The 17624-nt window shown below is 43.2% G+C and overlaps 2 protein-coding genes across 3 annotated transcripts in view; one reads left to right on the top strand and one right to left on the bottom strand.

The window, feature by feature from the left end:
• The window catches only part of DUS4L (dihydrouridine synthase 4 like), a 40124-nt gene extending 39408 nt beyond the window's left edge, over window positions 1-716 (bottom strand). The window contains exon 1 of the mRNA XM_053406184.1: window positions 652-716. The gene's annotated coding sequence lies outside the window, so the exon portion shown is untranslated. The remainder of the gene's footprint in view (window positions 1-651) is intronic.
• CBLL1 (Cbl proto-oncogene like 1) lies at window positions 213-12200 on the top strand. 2 transcript variants are annotated; one of them, XM_053406163.1, is made up of 6 exons: window positions 213-388; window positions 6072-6236; window positions 7509-7606; window positions 8422-8505; window positions 9719-9792; window positions 10704-12200. In XM_053406163.1, exons 1-6 carry the CDS (start codon window positions 214-216, stop codon window positions 11740-11742), a joined length of 1635 nt encoding a protein of 544 aa, XP_053262138.1. In that variant the 5' UTR covers window position 213; the 3' UTR covers window positions 11743-12200. The 2 variants fall into 2 exon arrangements, with proteins under 2 accessions (XP_053262138.1, XP_053262136.1); XM_053406161.1 differs by having other exon boundaries at window positions 229-388; window positions 7506-7606; window positions 10704-12196.
• Window positions 12201-17624: the final 5424 nt, after the last annotated feature.

Below are 17624 nucleotides of genomic sequence, written 5' to 3' on the forward strand. Positions count from 1 at the left end.
TAAAAAAAATATAGATATATCAGCTATATCTATTAAATTTACCGAAATTTCACATATACATTCCCATCCATAATAAGATCTTCCTTCTGTTTTGTCGACTTCCCATTTTCCATGGTGATTTTTTTGCAGCACCCTATCTCTCATTCCTTCCGCTGCTCAGAGTTCAAATCCTGCACAGGATCCCGTTCCCTCGCTCCCTATATGGCACTGCCGATGGACATTCCCGCCCGAAGGAACCAGGAAGCGACCCCTCCGGCGAACGGTTTCGCCTCTACTTTCGCACCTCTACGTTCCCCGCCGCCTCCCGCGCTTCCGGTCCCGCCCATCCTGTGGCCCGGAGGCGACTTCCTGTCCCAGAGTACCTTACACCGAACCATGGACCACAATGGTGAGTTGGGGAGCGGGCGGGGGACCGGGCGGGCCAAGCGGGAGCCTCGCAGCTTGCCCGCCCGCCCGGCGGCGGCCTCCCGCTCCGTCTCCGCCCCGGCGCGGAACCGGTAGCCGGAGGAGGGCGGCGGGGCCTCGAGGGCCGCGGCCTTGTTTCGAGCGGGAGGGCGGAGCGGTTCGAAACGCGCGGCCTGGGCCTCGGGGGGCCGTCAGGCTGCGCTAGGCCGCCCGCTCCCCTCAGCGGCGAAGGCTCGCAGCCCTTACTCCCAAGTAGGCCCCGCTCCCCTCAGCGGCGAAGGCTCGCAGCCCTTACTCCCAAGTAGGCCCCGCTCCCCTCAGCGGCGAAGGCTCGCAGCCCTTACTCCCAAGTAGGCCCCGCTCCCCTCAGCGGCGAAGGCTCGCAGCCCTTACTCCCAAGTAGGCCCCGCTCCCCTCAGCAGCGAAGGCTCGCAGCCCTTACTCCCAAGTAGGCCCCGCTCCGCTCAGCGGCCCATGTCGGGCCGCCGTCCTCTGACCTGCCCGCCTCGCGTCTTCTTTGCGAGGCGCCGCCTTAATAATTGTATTATAAATTGGTATTGTTGTAATCAGGCTATTACTGGATTGTAATTGAAAGCTAATAAAAATTATTTTAAAAAATCTTGCTGCTTTAAAACAGAAAACACAAACAAACAAAACAAAAAAAGGCAAGGTTTAAGCACCTTTACTAGATAGAGAGTATTGATAGAAACTCCTTTTATCTCTCATGAAGTAAAATGTGTAAACATTGGTAGCTGTTGATCTACTGCAGCGTTTATCCGGCTGCTTTTGGGCTACAATTCCCATCATCCCTGACCACTGGTCTTGCTACCTAGGGATGCTGGGAGTTGTAATCCAAAAACAGCTGGAGAATCAAGTTTGTGAAACACTTACCTGTTAGGTTGCTCATGCCCTTTTAAAGCCTGCATCTTCTCATAGGTCTACTGATTTTGTTTGCCATACTGGAATTTATTAAAAGCAGCTGAGGAGTCTGTGCTCCTCCATATGCTGCTGTACTACAACTCCTATCATCCCTGACCATTAGTCATGCTGGCTGGGAACAAACACTGAATCCATCACAGAGTTATAAGATGTGTTTCTGAAAATGTCACTGTCAGCTTATGTGTCAGAAGATGGGCTAGGACCAGGGAGACCCTGGTCAAATCCCCTTTTACCTGTGAAGCACACTGAGTGACTCCTGGCTATTCTCTTTTACCTGTACCTGGTGGCGCTGTGGGTTAAACCAGAGCCTAGGACTTGCCGATCAGAAGGTTGGCGGTTCAAATCCCTGCGACGGGGTGAGCTCCCGTTGCTCGGTCCCTGCTCCTGCCAACCTAGCAGTTCGAAAGCACGTCAAAGTGCAAGTAGATAAATAGGTACCGCTCTGGCGGGAAGGTAAACGGCGTTTCTGTGCGCTGCTCTGGTTCGCCAGAAGCAGCTTAATCATGCTGGCCACATGACCCGGAAGCTGTATGCCGGCTCCCTCGGCCAATAAAGCGAGATGAGCGCCGCAACCCATGGTCCTAGCTCACACAGCTGTTGTGGGAATGTAATAAAGGAGTAGACAGCCACCCAGAACTCCTGGGAGGAAGAGCAGAATAAATATGCAATAAAATAAAATTAATTTTAGGCACATTTGCTGTGGGCTTAAACTATGGATCAGTTCTAGTTTGAAGCACTTGCAGTGAAACATCTGATATGGATTAGGATCTATTAGAACAAGGAACAAAGTCCTTATTTAGAAGCAGGTGCAATTTAGATAGAATTATAGTAACAGATGTGTAACCTTGGGTTGATTTCCAGTTACTTCATTATACAGTAAGAGATAAGAGAAATGCTAACCCTTCATTGAATTTTTCTGTATGTTTTGCTCTTTTTACTTGGAGCCAAATAATAACAATAAAGTAAAGGTAAAGGTACCCCTGCCCGTACGGGCCAGTCTTGACAGACCCTGGGATTGTGCGCCCATCTCACTTAAGAGGCCGGGGGCCAGCGCTGTCCGGAGACACTTCCGGGTCACGTGGCCAGCGTGACAAAGCTGCATCTGGCGAGCCAGCGCAGCACACGGAAACGCCGTTTACCTTCCCGCCAGTAAGCGGTCCCTATTTATCTACTTGCACCTGGGGGTGCTTTCGAACTGCTAGGTTGGCAGGCGCTGGGACCGAGCAACGGGAGCGCACCCCGCCGCGGGGATTCGAACCGCCGACCTTTCGATCGGCAAGCCCTAGGCGCTGAGGCTTTTACCCACAGGGGTAATCCTCACCCCTACTAGGAGCAATCCCACTTGAATTAAGTAGGATTTACTTCTGAGCGTACATGGCTAGAATTGTACTGTAAGTGGCCCAATTTGCAGGCAGTAATTAGTTTCTTCAACACCTTTACATGTATATATAGTTTCTAGTATCAAAGCTTAGCTTTCTTTACTACACAGGACTGTATTAAGAACAGAATAGACTGTGTGTCTGATGAGATGATTCCTCATTATACACTCTAGATTTGAATAACTTTCGGCTTATCCACATTTACCTTTTGCCCTGCCATTACCACCAGGAAAACCCACTCTTTAACACTGAATTGGAGTATTTTGGATTTTCTGTGGATTGCTGTTTGCTCTGATGTAGCAGCAAAGAGCGGGTGTTCATGGAGAAAGTACTCAGACATAGAGCTTTAAAGTGTGGCCTAGAAATGGGGCACAAAAAGGAAGTCTGTTAGTTTGATTTGTGATGGTGCGGTAACTGCTCCAAAGATTCTTCCTATTTTCCTTGCTGTTGAAACCACTGAGCTGCTTCCGAATTGAGTCTAGAGAGGTACATGTGAAAAGTACAGGAAATCCTCTTTGAAAGTAAGACTACATCTTTCAGAGGGTGAAGAAGAGAAGCAGTTCTACTAATTTGCAGAGTTCTTTCAGCTAATGAAAGTTCATGAAACTGGAAAAATGAAAAGCGTCACTTCAGTTTTTATCAGTCATGTATTGTGCAAGAAAAGATTGGTCCCTTCCCAAGCAGTTCATAGTCTAAAATTTCTACAGCAGGCTTCCTCAACTTTGGCCCTCCAGATGTTTTTTTTTGCCTACAACTCCCATGATCCCTAGCTAGCAGGACCAGTGGTCAGGGATGATGGGAATTGTAGTCTCAAAACATCTGGAGAGCAGAGTTTGAGGAAGCCTGTTCTACAGTATGGCAGGCAACAAGGAGAGATGGGATAAGAGGCTAGAGTAACCAGGGAGGAATGCAGTTACATTTACCATATTTTTTGCTCTATAAGACTCACTTTTTCCCTCCTAAAAAGTAAGGGGAAATGTGTGTGCGTCTTATGGAGCGAATGCAGGCTGCACAGCTATCCCAGAAGCCAGAACAGCAAGAGGGATCGCTGCTTTCGCTGCGCAGCGATCCTTCTTCTTGTTCTGGCTTCTGAGATTCAGAATATTTTTTTTCTTGTTTTCTCCTCCAAAAACTAGGTGTGTCTTATGGTCTGGTGCATCTTATAGAGCGAAAAATACGGTACTTCAGCTTTATCTCATTTGCGAATTAGGACTAAGGAATTAATCTAGCCTTCACCAACCTGGCACCTTCCAGATGTTTTGGATTACAACTCCCCATTGGCCACAGCAAACATCTGACAGGGAACCAGGTTTGTTAAGCTAAAGGTGTCACAGAAAACTTGAGTTTTGAGGAGGAGATCTGACCTAGCAAATTTGTTATGCTAACTTTTCTTAAAAGCAATGGTTTGCAAAATGCAGAGTTCTTCATGAGAGGATATTCAGAAATGGTTCTATTTACCTGTTTATATTCATTCATTTATTTGAATTTATAGCCATTAGGTCCAGTTGTGACCGACTGGGGTTGCGGCGCTCATCTCGCTTTATTGGCCGGGGGAGCTGGCGTACAGCTTCTGGGTCATGTGGCCAGCATGACTAAGCCGCTTCTGGCGAACCAGAGCAGCGCACGGAAACGCCGTTTACCTTCCCGCTGGAGCGGTACCTATTTATCTACTTGCACTTTGAAGTGCTTTCAAACTGCTAGGTTGGCAGGAGCTGGGACTGAGCAACGGAAGCTCACCCCGTTGCGGGGATTCGAACCACCGACTTTCTGATTGGCAAGTCCTAGGCTCTGTGGTTTAACCCACAGCGCCGTCATTTTACCTTTTAGTATCCTTCACCTGATGGTTTCGCGGTAAGGTCCAAAAGTAGCTCCAAGTTAAAACAATTAGAAATACTATTAAAACATTATAAAACTACTCTCCCCCCCTTCAAAAATGTATGCTCGACATATAGAATCTGTGTGATAAAAATTATACTGTTATAAATAAAGTACATACTGAGATGGGAAGAGTCTTACAAAATTTTTGAAGTCTGATTGTTTTATGATTGGCGCAGTAAGTCAAATAATGTTAATTGATTGAGTATTTGACTGTTGTCAAATACTCATTCAAGATATGCTGATGGTGCTGCAATAATTGACTGTCTTATTTAACACAATTGCCTTTAAAGAAAGTGACATTTTCTTTTACTAGCTACTGTTCCTATTCCTTTATTTTGTTTTAATTTTCAGGCTGTAAGCTTGCACTGGTATTTCAGGATAAAAAAAAAGGAGAAATATTTGTTGAAGTTTTAAGGAAACCTTGTCTAATATTTTTTTAAAGCTATAATTCATAATAGTTGTCTTAAAAAGAAAATATGCTAGTACAAGGCAAGGCACCCCATTTTGACCAATACCCTTATCAAGTGCAGTCCTCTGCTATACTATTCTAGGTAGGGAGGGGGTGGCGGTGATGGAAGACTGTATTGAATAGAAGGAATTGGTGAAAATGATTTGCCCTGCTTTACGGAACTATTTCTGTTAGCATAATCCTGCCTTTGAATACTTCCCTTTGTTTTTGTAGTTAGCCTAAGTATTAAATCTGCCAGTCATTAAAGGGTATTTTCTGTTGTTCCAGTAAAGTTAATGCTGTATAATAATTTGACCTTAAATTGACAGTATTTGAGCAAATCTTTTTTGATCAGTTACAAACCAGATGTTCACTGTTTCTCAATCTTACGTGCCTAACACTATGCCATCTGGTCTCTCTCCCCCCCCCCCCTTCAGGGGGAGGTGTGCGATTGGGGAAATGGAATGGAATGCTTCGAAACTTTTTTAAAAAGTAGAAAACTGTATTACAGGGTGGAGTTACAACATAGTCTATTCCTTGCCATTTTTAATATGTAGGGAGTTGTGTCTGTGTGAACTTTCAGACATAATGTTTTCCCTTTGTAGTCTGAAGTAGTACACTCTAGGAATATGTTTGCCACGTGGTGAATTTTGTCTAATTTGGTCCTTTTTTTGGCTATGCCACATTACAAATAAATGCTTTAGTTTGACTTAGGTATTGTGACTGCTGTTTGCAAAAGGTAATCTATTAAAGGATGATTTTGTCACTTGCTATTGTAATCATTCCCACAGAAGCACATTTTTTAGTACTATTAAACATAAATCCGTTCTTCAGGAGAGAGAGTAGTGTCAGAGAGAGCTGGTTAATAATAATTTTACATTGTTTTTATAGCCTGTTATTCTGTAGAAACTCTTTGAAAACTGTGCTCATCTGTGAATATTGGGTCAATTTGAAGGGGTAAAAATTATTTTTAGCATTTGGATAAATCAAAACAGATACATATCTTTTTCTTTTTTACATAGACAATGATTTGCAAGGTACAAATAGTTCCGGATCATTGGGAGGTCTTGATGTTCGCCGACGCATCCCTATAAAGCTAATCTCCAAGCAGACAAACAAAGCTAAACCTACTCCACCTCGTCCTGCGAGAAGTATGAATAGGTTGCCATCAAAGGCTGGTGAAGAAGGTAAGAGAGAAGCTGTATCATAATTCCAAAAGGCTTTAGCAGCTTTTGCCATTTATAGAAGGTATTTCAGAATTGGCGGTTTGCAAAAGATAAGCTGAAGGGTCCATGGGGCAAAAGCAGGGTGGATTTGATTTAATCAATTCGATTTAAATCATGATTTAAATCACTAGTCAGTAAGACTTGATTTAAATCATTTTTTAACAGAAAGACTCTTTCTTGCTTGTGTAATCTTAATATTTACAACCAGATGAAGGTTTCATTTTTGGAATAATAAATTTTCAGAGTAGTTTTTACAGTGATATCAAAAATTACTGATTTGGTTGTACAATTAGAAATACATAGATTATTATGAAATTATCGTGAGGTTTAATAAGTTAACTGTTTATATTTGGACAACTTTTCTGCTGTATTTGATTGGAAGGAGAAAAATAATCATTTCCTTAATAACAATTTAAACAATTCATTTAACTAAAATAATATTTAAGCATATGGATCCATGTTTGTTAACTGATGTGGTTAAACAATACTTAAAAAAACCCACCTAGACTGAGTTTTAGCACACATGAAAAACTTAAAACAAATCCTTATTTCCGGATGAATAGCCCTTGGACTATAATGTAACTTAAATAGAAAACTATCTGTAGAAGGATTTTTACTCCAAAAGCTTTTTATTGTAAAAATCCAATTTAAATTTTAAAAAATCCAATTTAAATTTTTTAAAAATCGATTTTTTTCAAAAAAAAATACTGATTTTTATCCACCCTGCTTGCTTGTCATTATCCAATCTGTTGTGCCCTTCCCAACAAAAAGAACAACCTTCTGGATCCGACCAAAGGCCTGTCTAGTCCAGCATCCTGTTCTCACTGTGGCCAAACAGATGCCTGCGGAAAACCTGGGAGCAAAACATGAGCCCCAGAGCATCCTCTCTTTGTGTGGTTTTCAGCGACTGGTATTCAGAAGCATCCCTTCCTCCAATGGTGGAGGTGGAGCATGGCCAACATGGCTAGAGGCCATTGATAGTCCTCTTCTCCGTGAATTTGTCCAGTGCTCTTTTTAAAGCCATTCATGTTGCTGGCCATCACGGCCTCCTGGGGGAACGAAAGCCATAGCTTGACTATGTGCTGTGTGATGCACTGTCTTCTATCTGCCCTAAACCTTTCAGCATATGACAAAATGGCATCATGTGTCAGTATGAGTGCAGCTAAAAAACCCCACCCACAACCAGTTACCAGCAAGGTTGATCTAAATTTTTGGTTTGTTCCCCCACAGAAGAATTTGACTACAACGAAGAAGAACGATATGAATGCAAAGGTGGTGATGTGTTTAGTAATCAAAGAAGATTTCCCGGACACCTCTTCTGGGACTTCAAGGTTCACTAATTGATTCCGTAGTTCTGAAATACATTCTAATTTAAAAATTATAAAGTTAAAATGTTGTTTTTAAACAGGGATTGTTTTTTGTAATACAGTGGTACCTTGGGTCTCAAACTTAATCCGTTCCAGAAGTCTGTTTCAAAACCAAAGCGTTCCAAAACCAAGGCATGCTTTCCCATAGAAAGTAATGCAAAACGGATTAATCCGTTCTAGACTTTTAAAAACAACCCCTAAAACAGCCATTTAACATGAATTTTGCTATCTAACGAGACCATTGATCCATAAAATGAAAGCAATAAACAATGTACTGCAGTCACACAATCAATCAATCAATCAGTAGCTGAACTGGGTTCCACACAGTCACAAAAACAAACAAAAAAAAGCTGCAAAAACGCAAAATAAATAGCAAAAACAGACAGACCTTAGCAAAACACTTAAAATGGAAGTGTGGCACTCAAATTGGAAGCGTAACACTCAAAATGGAAGTGCGGCTCTCAAAATGGAAGCATAACACTCAAAACGGAGCATGTTCAGCTTCTGAAAATGTTCGCAAACCGGAACACTTACTTCCAGGTTTGCAGTGTCAGGTTCCAAGTTGTTTGAGTACCAAGGTGTTTGAGAACCAAGGTACCACTGTATAATGCCTAACCTGTTGCTAGTACTTAATACAACTGAATAGAATTTTTAGTCCTGTTCACAAAAGTTTTTCCAGAAAAACGTACCCAGGATTTTTGATGATTTCTATGCATTTAAAATATGCAAGTGTATTGTGATAACCAGCTGATGAAATATGATGCTTGCCGTTTTGACAGATAAATTTACTAGGAGAAAAGGATGATACTCCAGTCCATTTCTGTGACAAGTGTGGGCTGCCAATCAAAATGTATGGACGCATGGTAAGCAGAACTATGTCATACAGCTATGTCATATGGATAGCCATGTCTTCTCAATGTAGCCAACTTACAATATATGCTCATTTAACTTGTGTGCATTCAGCTTTACGTGCCTGGCAATTTTTTTTAAATATGCAAAGGGGCAGACAGTGGGGGGGGGCAGGGAATCGTTGACAATCCCCGCCACCATTGAAGCCATTGTGTTTGGACTATACGTGATTTTGGCTGTAGGCGCTATCCCTAGAATGTAATCACAGCGTAAGTTGCGAGTCACCTGTCTGATGAGCTGTAAAATCACTCTTGCTTTTGTATCGTGCAGCCCTGTTAAATCAAATTTGATATGGTGTGCATTGAAAGATAGCATGGAAAAAATATATTGATGTTCTTTTTCAATAGTGTGTTTTCCAAAACACTGACCTATATATGATTTCAGTTTGCTTTTTTGTGTGAAAGCTTTTCCAGTTTAGCAAACTGAATGTAGATTTGTCGTTGGTTTCGTTCATCTATTATTTTGTATTCCATTTGTATCCTGCTTTTCCTCTAAGGAGTTCAGGCTGGGATACATTATTCCTCCCCACTCTGTTTTATTCTCACAAGAACTGCAAGGTAGGTTAGGCTGAGAGATAGTCACTGGCCCAAGGGCACTCAGTTTCATGTTGATTTGAACCCACATATCAGGTTTTTGGATTGTAGTTTAGGTGTGGACAGTTTCCTCCAACCACAGAGTACCCAAGTTAATGGAAGTTGGTCATTACCTTTGAAGAAGCTCAGATTGCTCTCAGAACTGGGTTGTTAAAATTAAATTCTAGTACTGGATATTGGATGTTTTAGTTTGTTACCCATTTGTACATGGAACAATCCAGATTCTTAACGTTGTGGTTATGTATTTTAATTGGGAGACACTTGCAGAACCAAAGAGTGCCCAGCAGATGGAAAGGGAAGCCTATATAATAAGGAAATGTATGAAATACAGCACCACTAGGTATCTAATTTCTCTGCAGCTTTGTGGACATTTTAAATGTAAGAATTTTGTTTTCAGCAACATGCTTTGGAGTGTTCTTGCTGTTATTTGCTTATTAGTGTGCAAAACATCTTACAGTCCTGGTAGCTCGGTAAGAATCTATTCTGAACAAAGCATTGGATGGTATCCTATTTAAAAGTCAAGAGTTTGCAAAGCATTGATTTGCTCATGTGGTTTTCTTTCCCTGTTTTTTAGATACCCTGCAAGCATGTTTTCTGCTATGATTGTGCTATTTTACATGAGAAAAAAGGTGACAAGATGTGCCCAGGGTAAGTTAAACTGACGAGTGTGTTTTTGTGGGTTGGGGAAATACACTGCTCCTTTTTTCTGGTGATCAGTTGTGACTTTCTGGTGATCAGTTGTGACTTTACTCCATGTGTTCCCTCACTAAGAGGTAACATATAACTCAGCTCTTGACTGGGGATGAGAGGAAGGAAGATGCTGGACTGGATCTGTAGTTGCCCATGACAAAAGGGGTTGTATCCAGCAATCATATTAGATAGGCAACAGAGTAGTCTGCAACAAGGTTAAGGGATTATTATTATTATTATTATTATTATTTATACCCCGCCCATCTGGCTGGGTTTGGTTCTAAACTTTACCTTGCAAAATTCAGTGTGCTTTCTTTCTAATCAAGGGCTCTATCCCTGCCACAAATTTTAAATTGTTATTAACGGAGAAAGATTATGTTCAGAAAATTATCCCAAGGTATACATAAGCTATTATAATACGTTTGCTCAAGACATCGATTCCATAAAGCATATTTTGTTGCATTGTGCAAAATATGAGCAGGCCAGGGCTGAACTGATACTATCCTTGCTGGTATCTTTCCCGGGAAAATCAGAGGCTTACTATGTCAGGTTCCTACTGGAAGACCGGACAAATGCTAGAACGTTAGCAGTGGCAAAGTTTTTATCGGTGGTTGCAAGAACAAATGAGCCCTATATTCTAAACAAAATGCTTGATTAACCTGGAGGTAGCCTGTATGAATTGTGTATTGATTTGTAATGATTTGTTGGGTCTCTGGACCGTAATAAAGATTGATTGATTGATTGATTGATATTATAATACGAAGCAGCTAATCTTGTCCCTCCCGTCCCGCACGATTGTTTGTTTATGAACTTGTACAACTCGTAGTAATGCTTGCAAACCGCTTTCTTGTTTCTCCCCCCCGATATAGCTGTAACGAATCTGTGCAGCGAATTGAGCAGTGTGTCCGGGGGTCTCTCTTCATGTGTAGCATTGTGCAAGGTTGCAAGAGAACCTATTTATCCCAGAGGGACTTGCAGGCTCACATCAACCACCGCCACATGAGAGCCGGCAAGCCAGTCGCGCGGCCCCCGCTGGAACCGGTCCACCCTCCGATCGCTCCTCCTCCTGCCGAAATCCCCGAGCGCTTCATCCTGCCTCCCGATAAGCACCACCTGAGCCACATCCCACCAAAGCAACACATCCTGATGCCGCCCCCACTGCAGCACGTCCCTCACGAGCATTACAACCAGCCTCACGAAGACATCCGGGCCTCCCCGGCGGAGATGTCCATGGCTCCCCCGCCCCCTCGCTCGGTCAGCCAGGACACCTTCCGCATCTCGACCAGGAAACACAGCAATCTGATCACGGTCCCCATCCAAGACGATTCGAATTCCGGCGCTCGAGAACCGCCGCCGCCGGCCCCCACACCTTCTCACCACCACCCCGAGTACCAGGGCCAGCAAGTGGTGTCCCACCCCCACCATATCATGCCGCCCCAGCAGCATTACGCCCCTCCCCCTCCCCCTCCGCCGCCAATCAGCCACCCCATGCAACACCCTCCCCAGGCTGGAGGCACTCCTCACCTGGTGTATAGCCAAGCTCCGCCTCCTCCGATGACCTCCGCTCCTCCACCCATCACCCCTCCCCCCGGACACATCATTGCCCAGCTGCCACCCTATATGAATCACCCACCACCGGGACCGCCCCCTCCTCAGCACGGCGGCCCCCCTGTCAATGTAAACGCTCCCCCTCCCCATCACTACAACCCGAACGCTTTGCCAAAGTTCAGTGAAGACCAAGGAACTCTCAGCCCTCCGTTCACTCAGCCGGGGGCGATGAGTCCAGGCATGTGGCCGGCTCCACGAGGGCCGCCGCCGCCGCCACGGATGCAAGGCCCGCCTTCTCAAGCCCAGCTTTCCGGACCACACCATCCTGATCAAGCCAGATACAGGCCATACTATCAATGATATTAATAGTAATTTGAACTAAGAAGTATGACATTAGGAAGGATAACTTTCTAAACAGCAGCCTTTTAATGGAGAGCGCTCTTTTTTTTCTGTTCTGCTTCATTTATTTGAAGAAATAAAAAGTTTTAAAATGTGACTGTAAAAGTCTGGGGACTTAATTCTTAAGGTAAATTTTTAAAACCTTGATCGTAGGACTCTTTGAAGACTGTAGTGCTGTATGGCTCTGTAGTTGACAGTGACATTTTAACAGACGTTGTGTGCATAGTCCGGTTGAAGTACCCCAGAAATGAACATTTGTAATATTTCCCAAACAACCGAACACTTACTGTACCACTTGAAGGTATTTTTGTTAAATCTGATGGTTAGTTTTATTTGTGATACGTTTCCTTTTTTTGTCAACCTGTGTATAATTAAATTTAAAATATGGTCCAAAAAAGTTTGCTTTTTTGCATGAATTTTAAATGTTGGGGTGGAGTGGGGAGTAAGAAATAATGAATTTGGCGTTACTGTTTTTCATGCAAGCATGATGGCATTTTCACGTAGGAAATTTGTAGTCTTTTCGAAGTGTGAGAAAAAAAGAACAGTTAAAACAGACCTTTCATTGCGTTAATATCTTTTGCTAAGCAGGCACAGACATTTTGAGTCTCATGAAGGTCTTAAAAATTTGCACTTTAAAACCTCAGGTGTTAAATATTCCAAAACATCCCTTTATCTATTTTAGTGCTTCAGTTTTCAGACGATAACATTGACCTTACAGCAATGACTTTACAGCATAAGGTTTTCTTTTTATTTGAAACTCAAACATAGTGCCAATGCCATTTATGGGTAATTCATGTTTAAGTCGTGTTAGTGTTGTAATCACAAATTCACTTGTTACATGTTAAGGAAATCAAAAATTGTTTAGCTTTATGGAGAATATTCCTTATGGACATGATTGACAGATTTATAAACTAAGGGCCACTTCCTATGTTAAACTTTTAACATGCAGAATATTTCATATACTGCCCGAAATGTAAATTGCACGTTCAGAAAACTAGTGTTTTCCACTGTGTGCATCATAGAGGCAACTGTTAACTGCGATTGGCTATATTTGATGTGGTGGTAAATACGTTTAGCACCATGTAATACGCAACATGGAAGAAGGTTTATGTGGATAAATAACAGTGCTTAGGAACTGGAAGGCGGTTCTGCTGAGATGAGGAACACCACACTGTAAGGCTGTGATGCTATATGCATTTTTTAGGGAGGGAGGGGGTTTTCTAAAAAAATAAATGGGAGTGCTACTAATGTGTAAACATGCCTAGGATTGTACTGCATAGCTGCAATCCTGTACACAGCTGAGAATACGCCTTAGACTTCTGAATAGAAGTACAGGATTGCACCGTAAAGAGCTTTTGGCTAATGATACAAAGAATTCTGGTAGACTGGAGATGTTTCACACTTCACACATTTACTTGGGGCATGTACAGAGAAAACAGGCAATCTGTCTACCGGTGTTATAAATCAGGGGATCTCCCATCCCATCTACTACGAAATTCCCCTGACTGTCTTCACAACGCTTAGTTGTTACTTAGGCACCAGCAGTGGTGTCTTTTGGGACGGAAGGCAAGGAAACCAGCAGTCAGTGGAGCCAGAGGCAACGGCAGGCAGAGGCCATGCTCCTCGCTGCTGAATTCTACAAGGGCAGCACCAAGCCTAAGCAAGAGGAAGCTGATGGGTGGTGTCGCCCTTGGACTGATTCTAAGTAAGAAAGTGACTAGCTGTGGCCAGGCTGATGCAGAGGGGACACCACCCCATTCACACTCGTGGACCAGCCTCCGTTGCGTACCATCACCTGTGATTCAAGAGTAATCGGGATTTTAGCTGCGTTTGAGGCTGTTCAACAAACTTGTCAGGAGAGAACCTTGTTGGCTGTTCACTGCAGTTGGTGCCAATTCATCACCCAACTTTTTATGAATGGGTGGGATTAGTGGTGGAATAAGAGGAGCGAGCCTGCTTTTGATTTCTTAACTGCAGTTAAGCGATTGTCCTACTTATGTTTCCACTGACCTCTTAATAGCTTGTGGGCTCAGTTGCCATATACCAGGCATAGGCAGACTCGGCCCTCCAGATGTTTTGAGGTTACAATTCCCATCATCCCTGACCACTGGTCCTGTTAGCTAGGGGTGATGGGAGTTGTAGTCCCAAAGCATCTGGAGGGCCGAGTTTGCCTATGCCTGCCATATACCATGTGCCCCAGTGGTTTGCATTACTCAACTGGATGGGGATCAGAAATTCATGTTGGCGTGTAGATAATGATACTTGCCTATTCCAGTTTTGTGGTGTAGGTTTTTTACGGTAGCTGTAAATATTTAATACTGTGTTCTGCTTTTTCCATTCGTAATTTCAGGTGGTTGTTCTCTTTTAATGATAATAATTTCTGTAAGGCTATAATTTTTGGGTAACTTTCATAACTGCATCTGTCACTTTTCTAATCATCCATCGTGATTCAGAAGTAGTTGAGTGCACCATAATATTGTCACAAGTTTCCATAGCCATGTTGGCTGTAGCAGCAGCAAGATTGCAGTGACACTTGAAAAGACTGGTGTTTTTAGTATGGCACAAGCTGTTTCGGGCTAGAAGATGACTCTAGTTCATAAATGCATATGGTATAATAGGTGTATGAGTTTTTTAAAACTTTTATGGTGTGTGGAATGAATTGTGACCCTGAATGGAGATACATACCATATTTTTCTGTGAATAAGACTATGCTTGTTGCTTTTATACTACACGGCCTCGGCCCAGTATACCTGAAGGAGCGTCTCCACCCCCATCATTCTGCCCAGACACTGAGGTCCAGCGCCGAGGGCCTTCTGGCAGTTCCCTCATTGCGAGAAGCAAAGCTACAGGGAACCAGGCAGAGGGCCTTCTCGGTAGTGGCGCCCGCCCTGTGGAATGCCCTCCCATCAGATGTCAAAGCGATAAACAACTACCTGACATTCAGAAGACATCTTAAGGCAGCCCTGTTTAGGGAAGTTTTTAATGTGTGACATTTTAGTGTATTTTTGATCTCTGTGGAAGCCGCCCAGAGTGGCTGAGGAAGCCCAGCTAGAAGGGCAGGGTACAAATAATAAATTATTATTATTAATATTATTATTATTATTCTTAAAAAGGAAAAAATTGGGTGTTGTCTTATACACGGATAGGGAATACAGAGCGGGGTGGGGGTGTGATTAATGGCAGCAGCAAGCAGGAGATTGGCAGCGGCGATTGGGCGGGTGATTGGTGGCTGCGGCAAGGCCTGCTGGCGATTGGCTGTGGCTGCGGCAATTGGGCAGGCGATTGATGGCTGCGATTGGCTGTGGCAATTGGGCGGGTGGGCTGTTGGTGGCGGCGAGCGGGCTGACAATTGGTAGCTGTGGCGAGGTGTGCAATCGGGTGAGTGATTGGCAGAAGTGACCTCCCCCAAAAGCTAAACAACTTAATTTCTTAATTTTGGGTTTTAAAAAATAGGGGTCATCTTATACATGGAAAAATACAGTACTCTCATCCGAATAATAACAGATAAAACTAGCAAATTCAGTGGTGCTCAGATTACGAAAATGCACATCTGCTTTTGGCTTGCGTGTGTTTGACGGTTGTGTGTTCTATTCCTAACTCAAATTACACATCTGCATCCCCTTTGCATGCTTTGCCCTTCCCTCAGTTACCATAATGTGGGGCAGGGGGGAATGCTTGCAAATGGGTATGATGTTTAAACCCTTATTCCCTTTCTGTTTTCATCCTTACTTTCAGATTCTTTTTTAAACCTTTGTGCTGATGTGTTTCGATGAAGTTATTTTTCATGCGCTGTTTGTTGCTCATACTGGAAATGATTTAACTGGAAAAACGAGGTGTGCTTTTAATGAATGATTTTACATGGTACGGTCCTTGCGCTGCATCACTTCAGACCGCAGGCGGCTAGATCCTGCTTAAGGCAATACCTGGTCAGTTAATAGCCCAGAGTATTCAGGGTGGTGGCTTTCCATGGGACCTGATTGTTAGACAATTGCCCCTTGATACAGGATCACTCCGGAAGGTAGCTTCTGAGGATAGAAAGATGCAGAGAGAGCTGGGTTTGGAACTCCGCAAGCTCTGGAAAGTGCCTTTTGCAGGGGACTCTTTCTGATGATGCTATCCATGTCAGATACAGTATACCTCTGAATGTGTGTTGCTGCGACTCACAAGCTGGGAGAGTGCTGTTGTGCTCAGGGCCTGCACAACAATGTCTTTGTTTGACAAAGTCTTTGCCTTTGCTTAGGCATCTGGTAAAGTAAAGGTAAATGGACCCCTTAACATCAGTTCCAGTCATGACCGAGTCTGGGGCTGCGGCGCTCATCTCGCTTTACTGGCCAAGGGAGCCGGCGTACAGCTTTCGGGTCATGTGGCCAGCATGACTAAGCCACTTCTGGCGAACCAGAGCAGCGCACGAAAATGCCGTTTACCTTCCCGCCGGAGCGGTACCTATTTATCTACTTGCACTTTGAGGTGCTTTCGAACTGCTAGGTTGGCAGGAGCAGGGACCGAGCAACGGGAGCTCACCCCGTCGCGGGGATTCGAACCGCCGACCTTCTGATCAGCAAGTCCTAAGCTCTGTAGTTTAACCCACAACGCCACCCGCATCCCAGGCATCTGGGAGGCTACCATGAAAGCAGATGCCGGACAAGATGGGCCATTGGTCCAATCCAACAACCTCTTACGTTCGTTAAGGTTTTATGTGGGTTTGGCTGTTAGTAGGAGAGCTACTCTCTGCCTCCACCTCTGCTCAACCGTTCCAAAGCTTAATAAGACCCCAGTGATCTAACAAAATAAACGACACTTGCTTAAGTTCCACATTCTTGGAATTCCTCACCCCGGAAGAAAAATGTGGCAGGGATAGCAACATTAAGCTGTCATCATATTTACTGCCTGTTTTGAAGCTATTTTTTAGGCAGCGTGGAATAATAGCTTTTGCAGTGGAATAAGGGCATTAAACGCATACAATCCAATATGCCGTATTTTTCTGTCTATAAGACGCCCCATGTATAAGACGTCCCCTATTTTGGGGGACTCAGATTTAAGAAAATGGGGGGAGGTGGCCCTGTGTATAAGACACCCCCTAATTTTTGACATTTTGTGGGGGGCGTAGTCTTATACGTGGAAAAATACGGTACTTTGTTACACACCAGGCTTTTTTGGTAAATCTTTTCATAGGACTGTGCTTCTGGTTTGGTTCCTACCCCATATTAAAAGTTTAGTAGGAACTCATGATTTTCACAGTTTCTTTTAAGACTTACATCGAAACAACGGTCCTTTTCAGTGGGGAGTTACGATTTGGGAACACTCGTTAACTAACAGGTGTGTCAATTGTTTGTTTATTTTCCCCATTTGGAAACTTAAGTAACTGGATTTGTAGCCAATGCTGTATATTAGACTGCAGAAGTTTTGAAATGTTAACTATTCAAAACAGGAATGGCATTCTCTGTAAAATGCTCTTTAATCTACGATAGTGTAAAAATACACACTATTTTAAACATAGTTGAAAAAGCAATAGATAAAAAATGAAGAGTCCTGAAAGCCTTTTAAAAAAAAACCTTTATGCAGGTCATATATACAAGATAAAACATAGGACAGTATAAAATGGAAAATATTTTGAACTGTCACATAAACAATTTTACAATTGTGACTGTACAATTTATTTTTGAATTATTTACAAATATACATGTTCTATGAGCTGGAGCTGAATTTACATTGAACTTTTGAGATGGCAGATTGACAATTCAGTATTTTATAATATCAAACTTCCACTTTTTCATTTTATACATTTACAAGTGTAGCATTTTTTTTATAGTATACATATACAAAATGTTGCAGTGAGGAGTGCT

Source organism: Podarcis raffonei, chromosome 10 (genome assembly GCF_027172205.1).
Source record: "Podarcis raffonei isolate rPodRaf1 chromosome 10, rPodRaf1.pri, whole genome shotgun sequence".
Classification (NCBI taxonomy): domain Eukaryota; kingdom Metazoa; phylum Chordata; class Lepidosauria; order Squamata; family Lacertidae; genus Podarcis; species Podarcis raffonei.

Bases quoted from the DNA above. Each gene is read 5' to 3' on its own strand.
- CBLL1 (XM_053406163.1), top strand. From the start codon at position 214: ATGGACATTCCCGCCCGAAGGAACCAGGAAGCGACCCCTCCGGCGAAC. The intron at 7,607-8,421 runs GTTCACTAATTG...CCGTTTTGACAG, and splicing joins ACCTCTTCTGGGACTTCAAG to ATAAATTTACTAGGAGAAAA. The intron at 9,793-10,703 runs GTAAGTTAAACT...CCCCCGATATAG, and splicing joins GGTGACAAGATGTGCCCAGG to CTGTAACGAATCTGTGCAGC.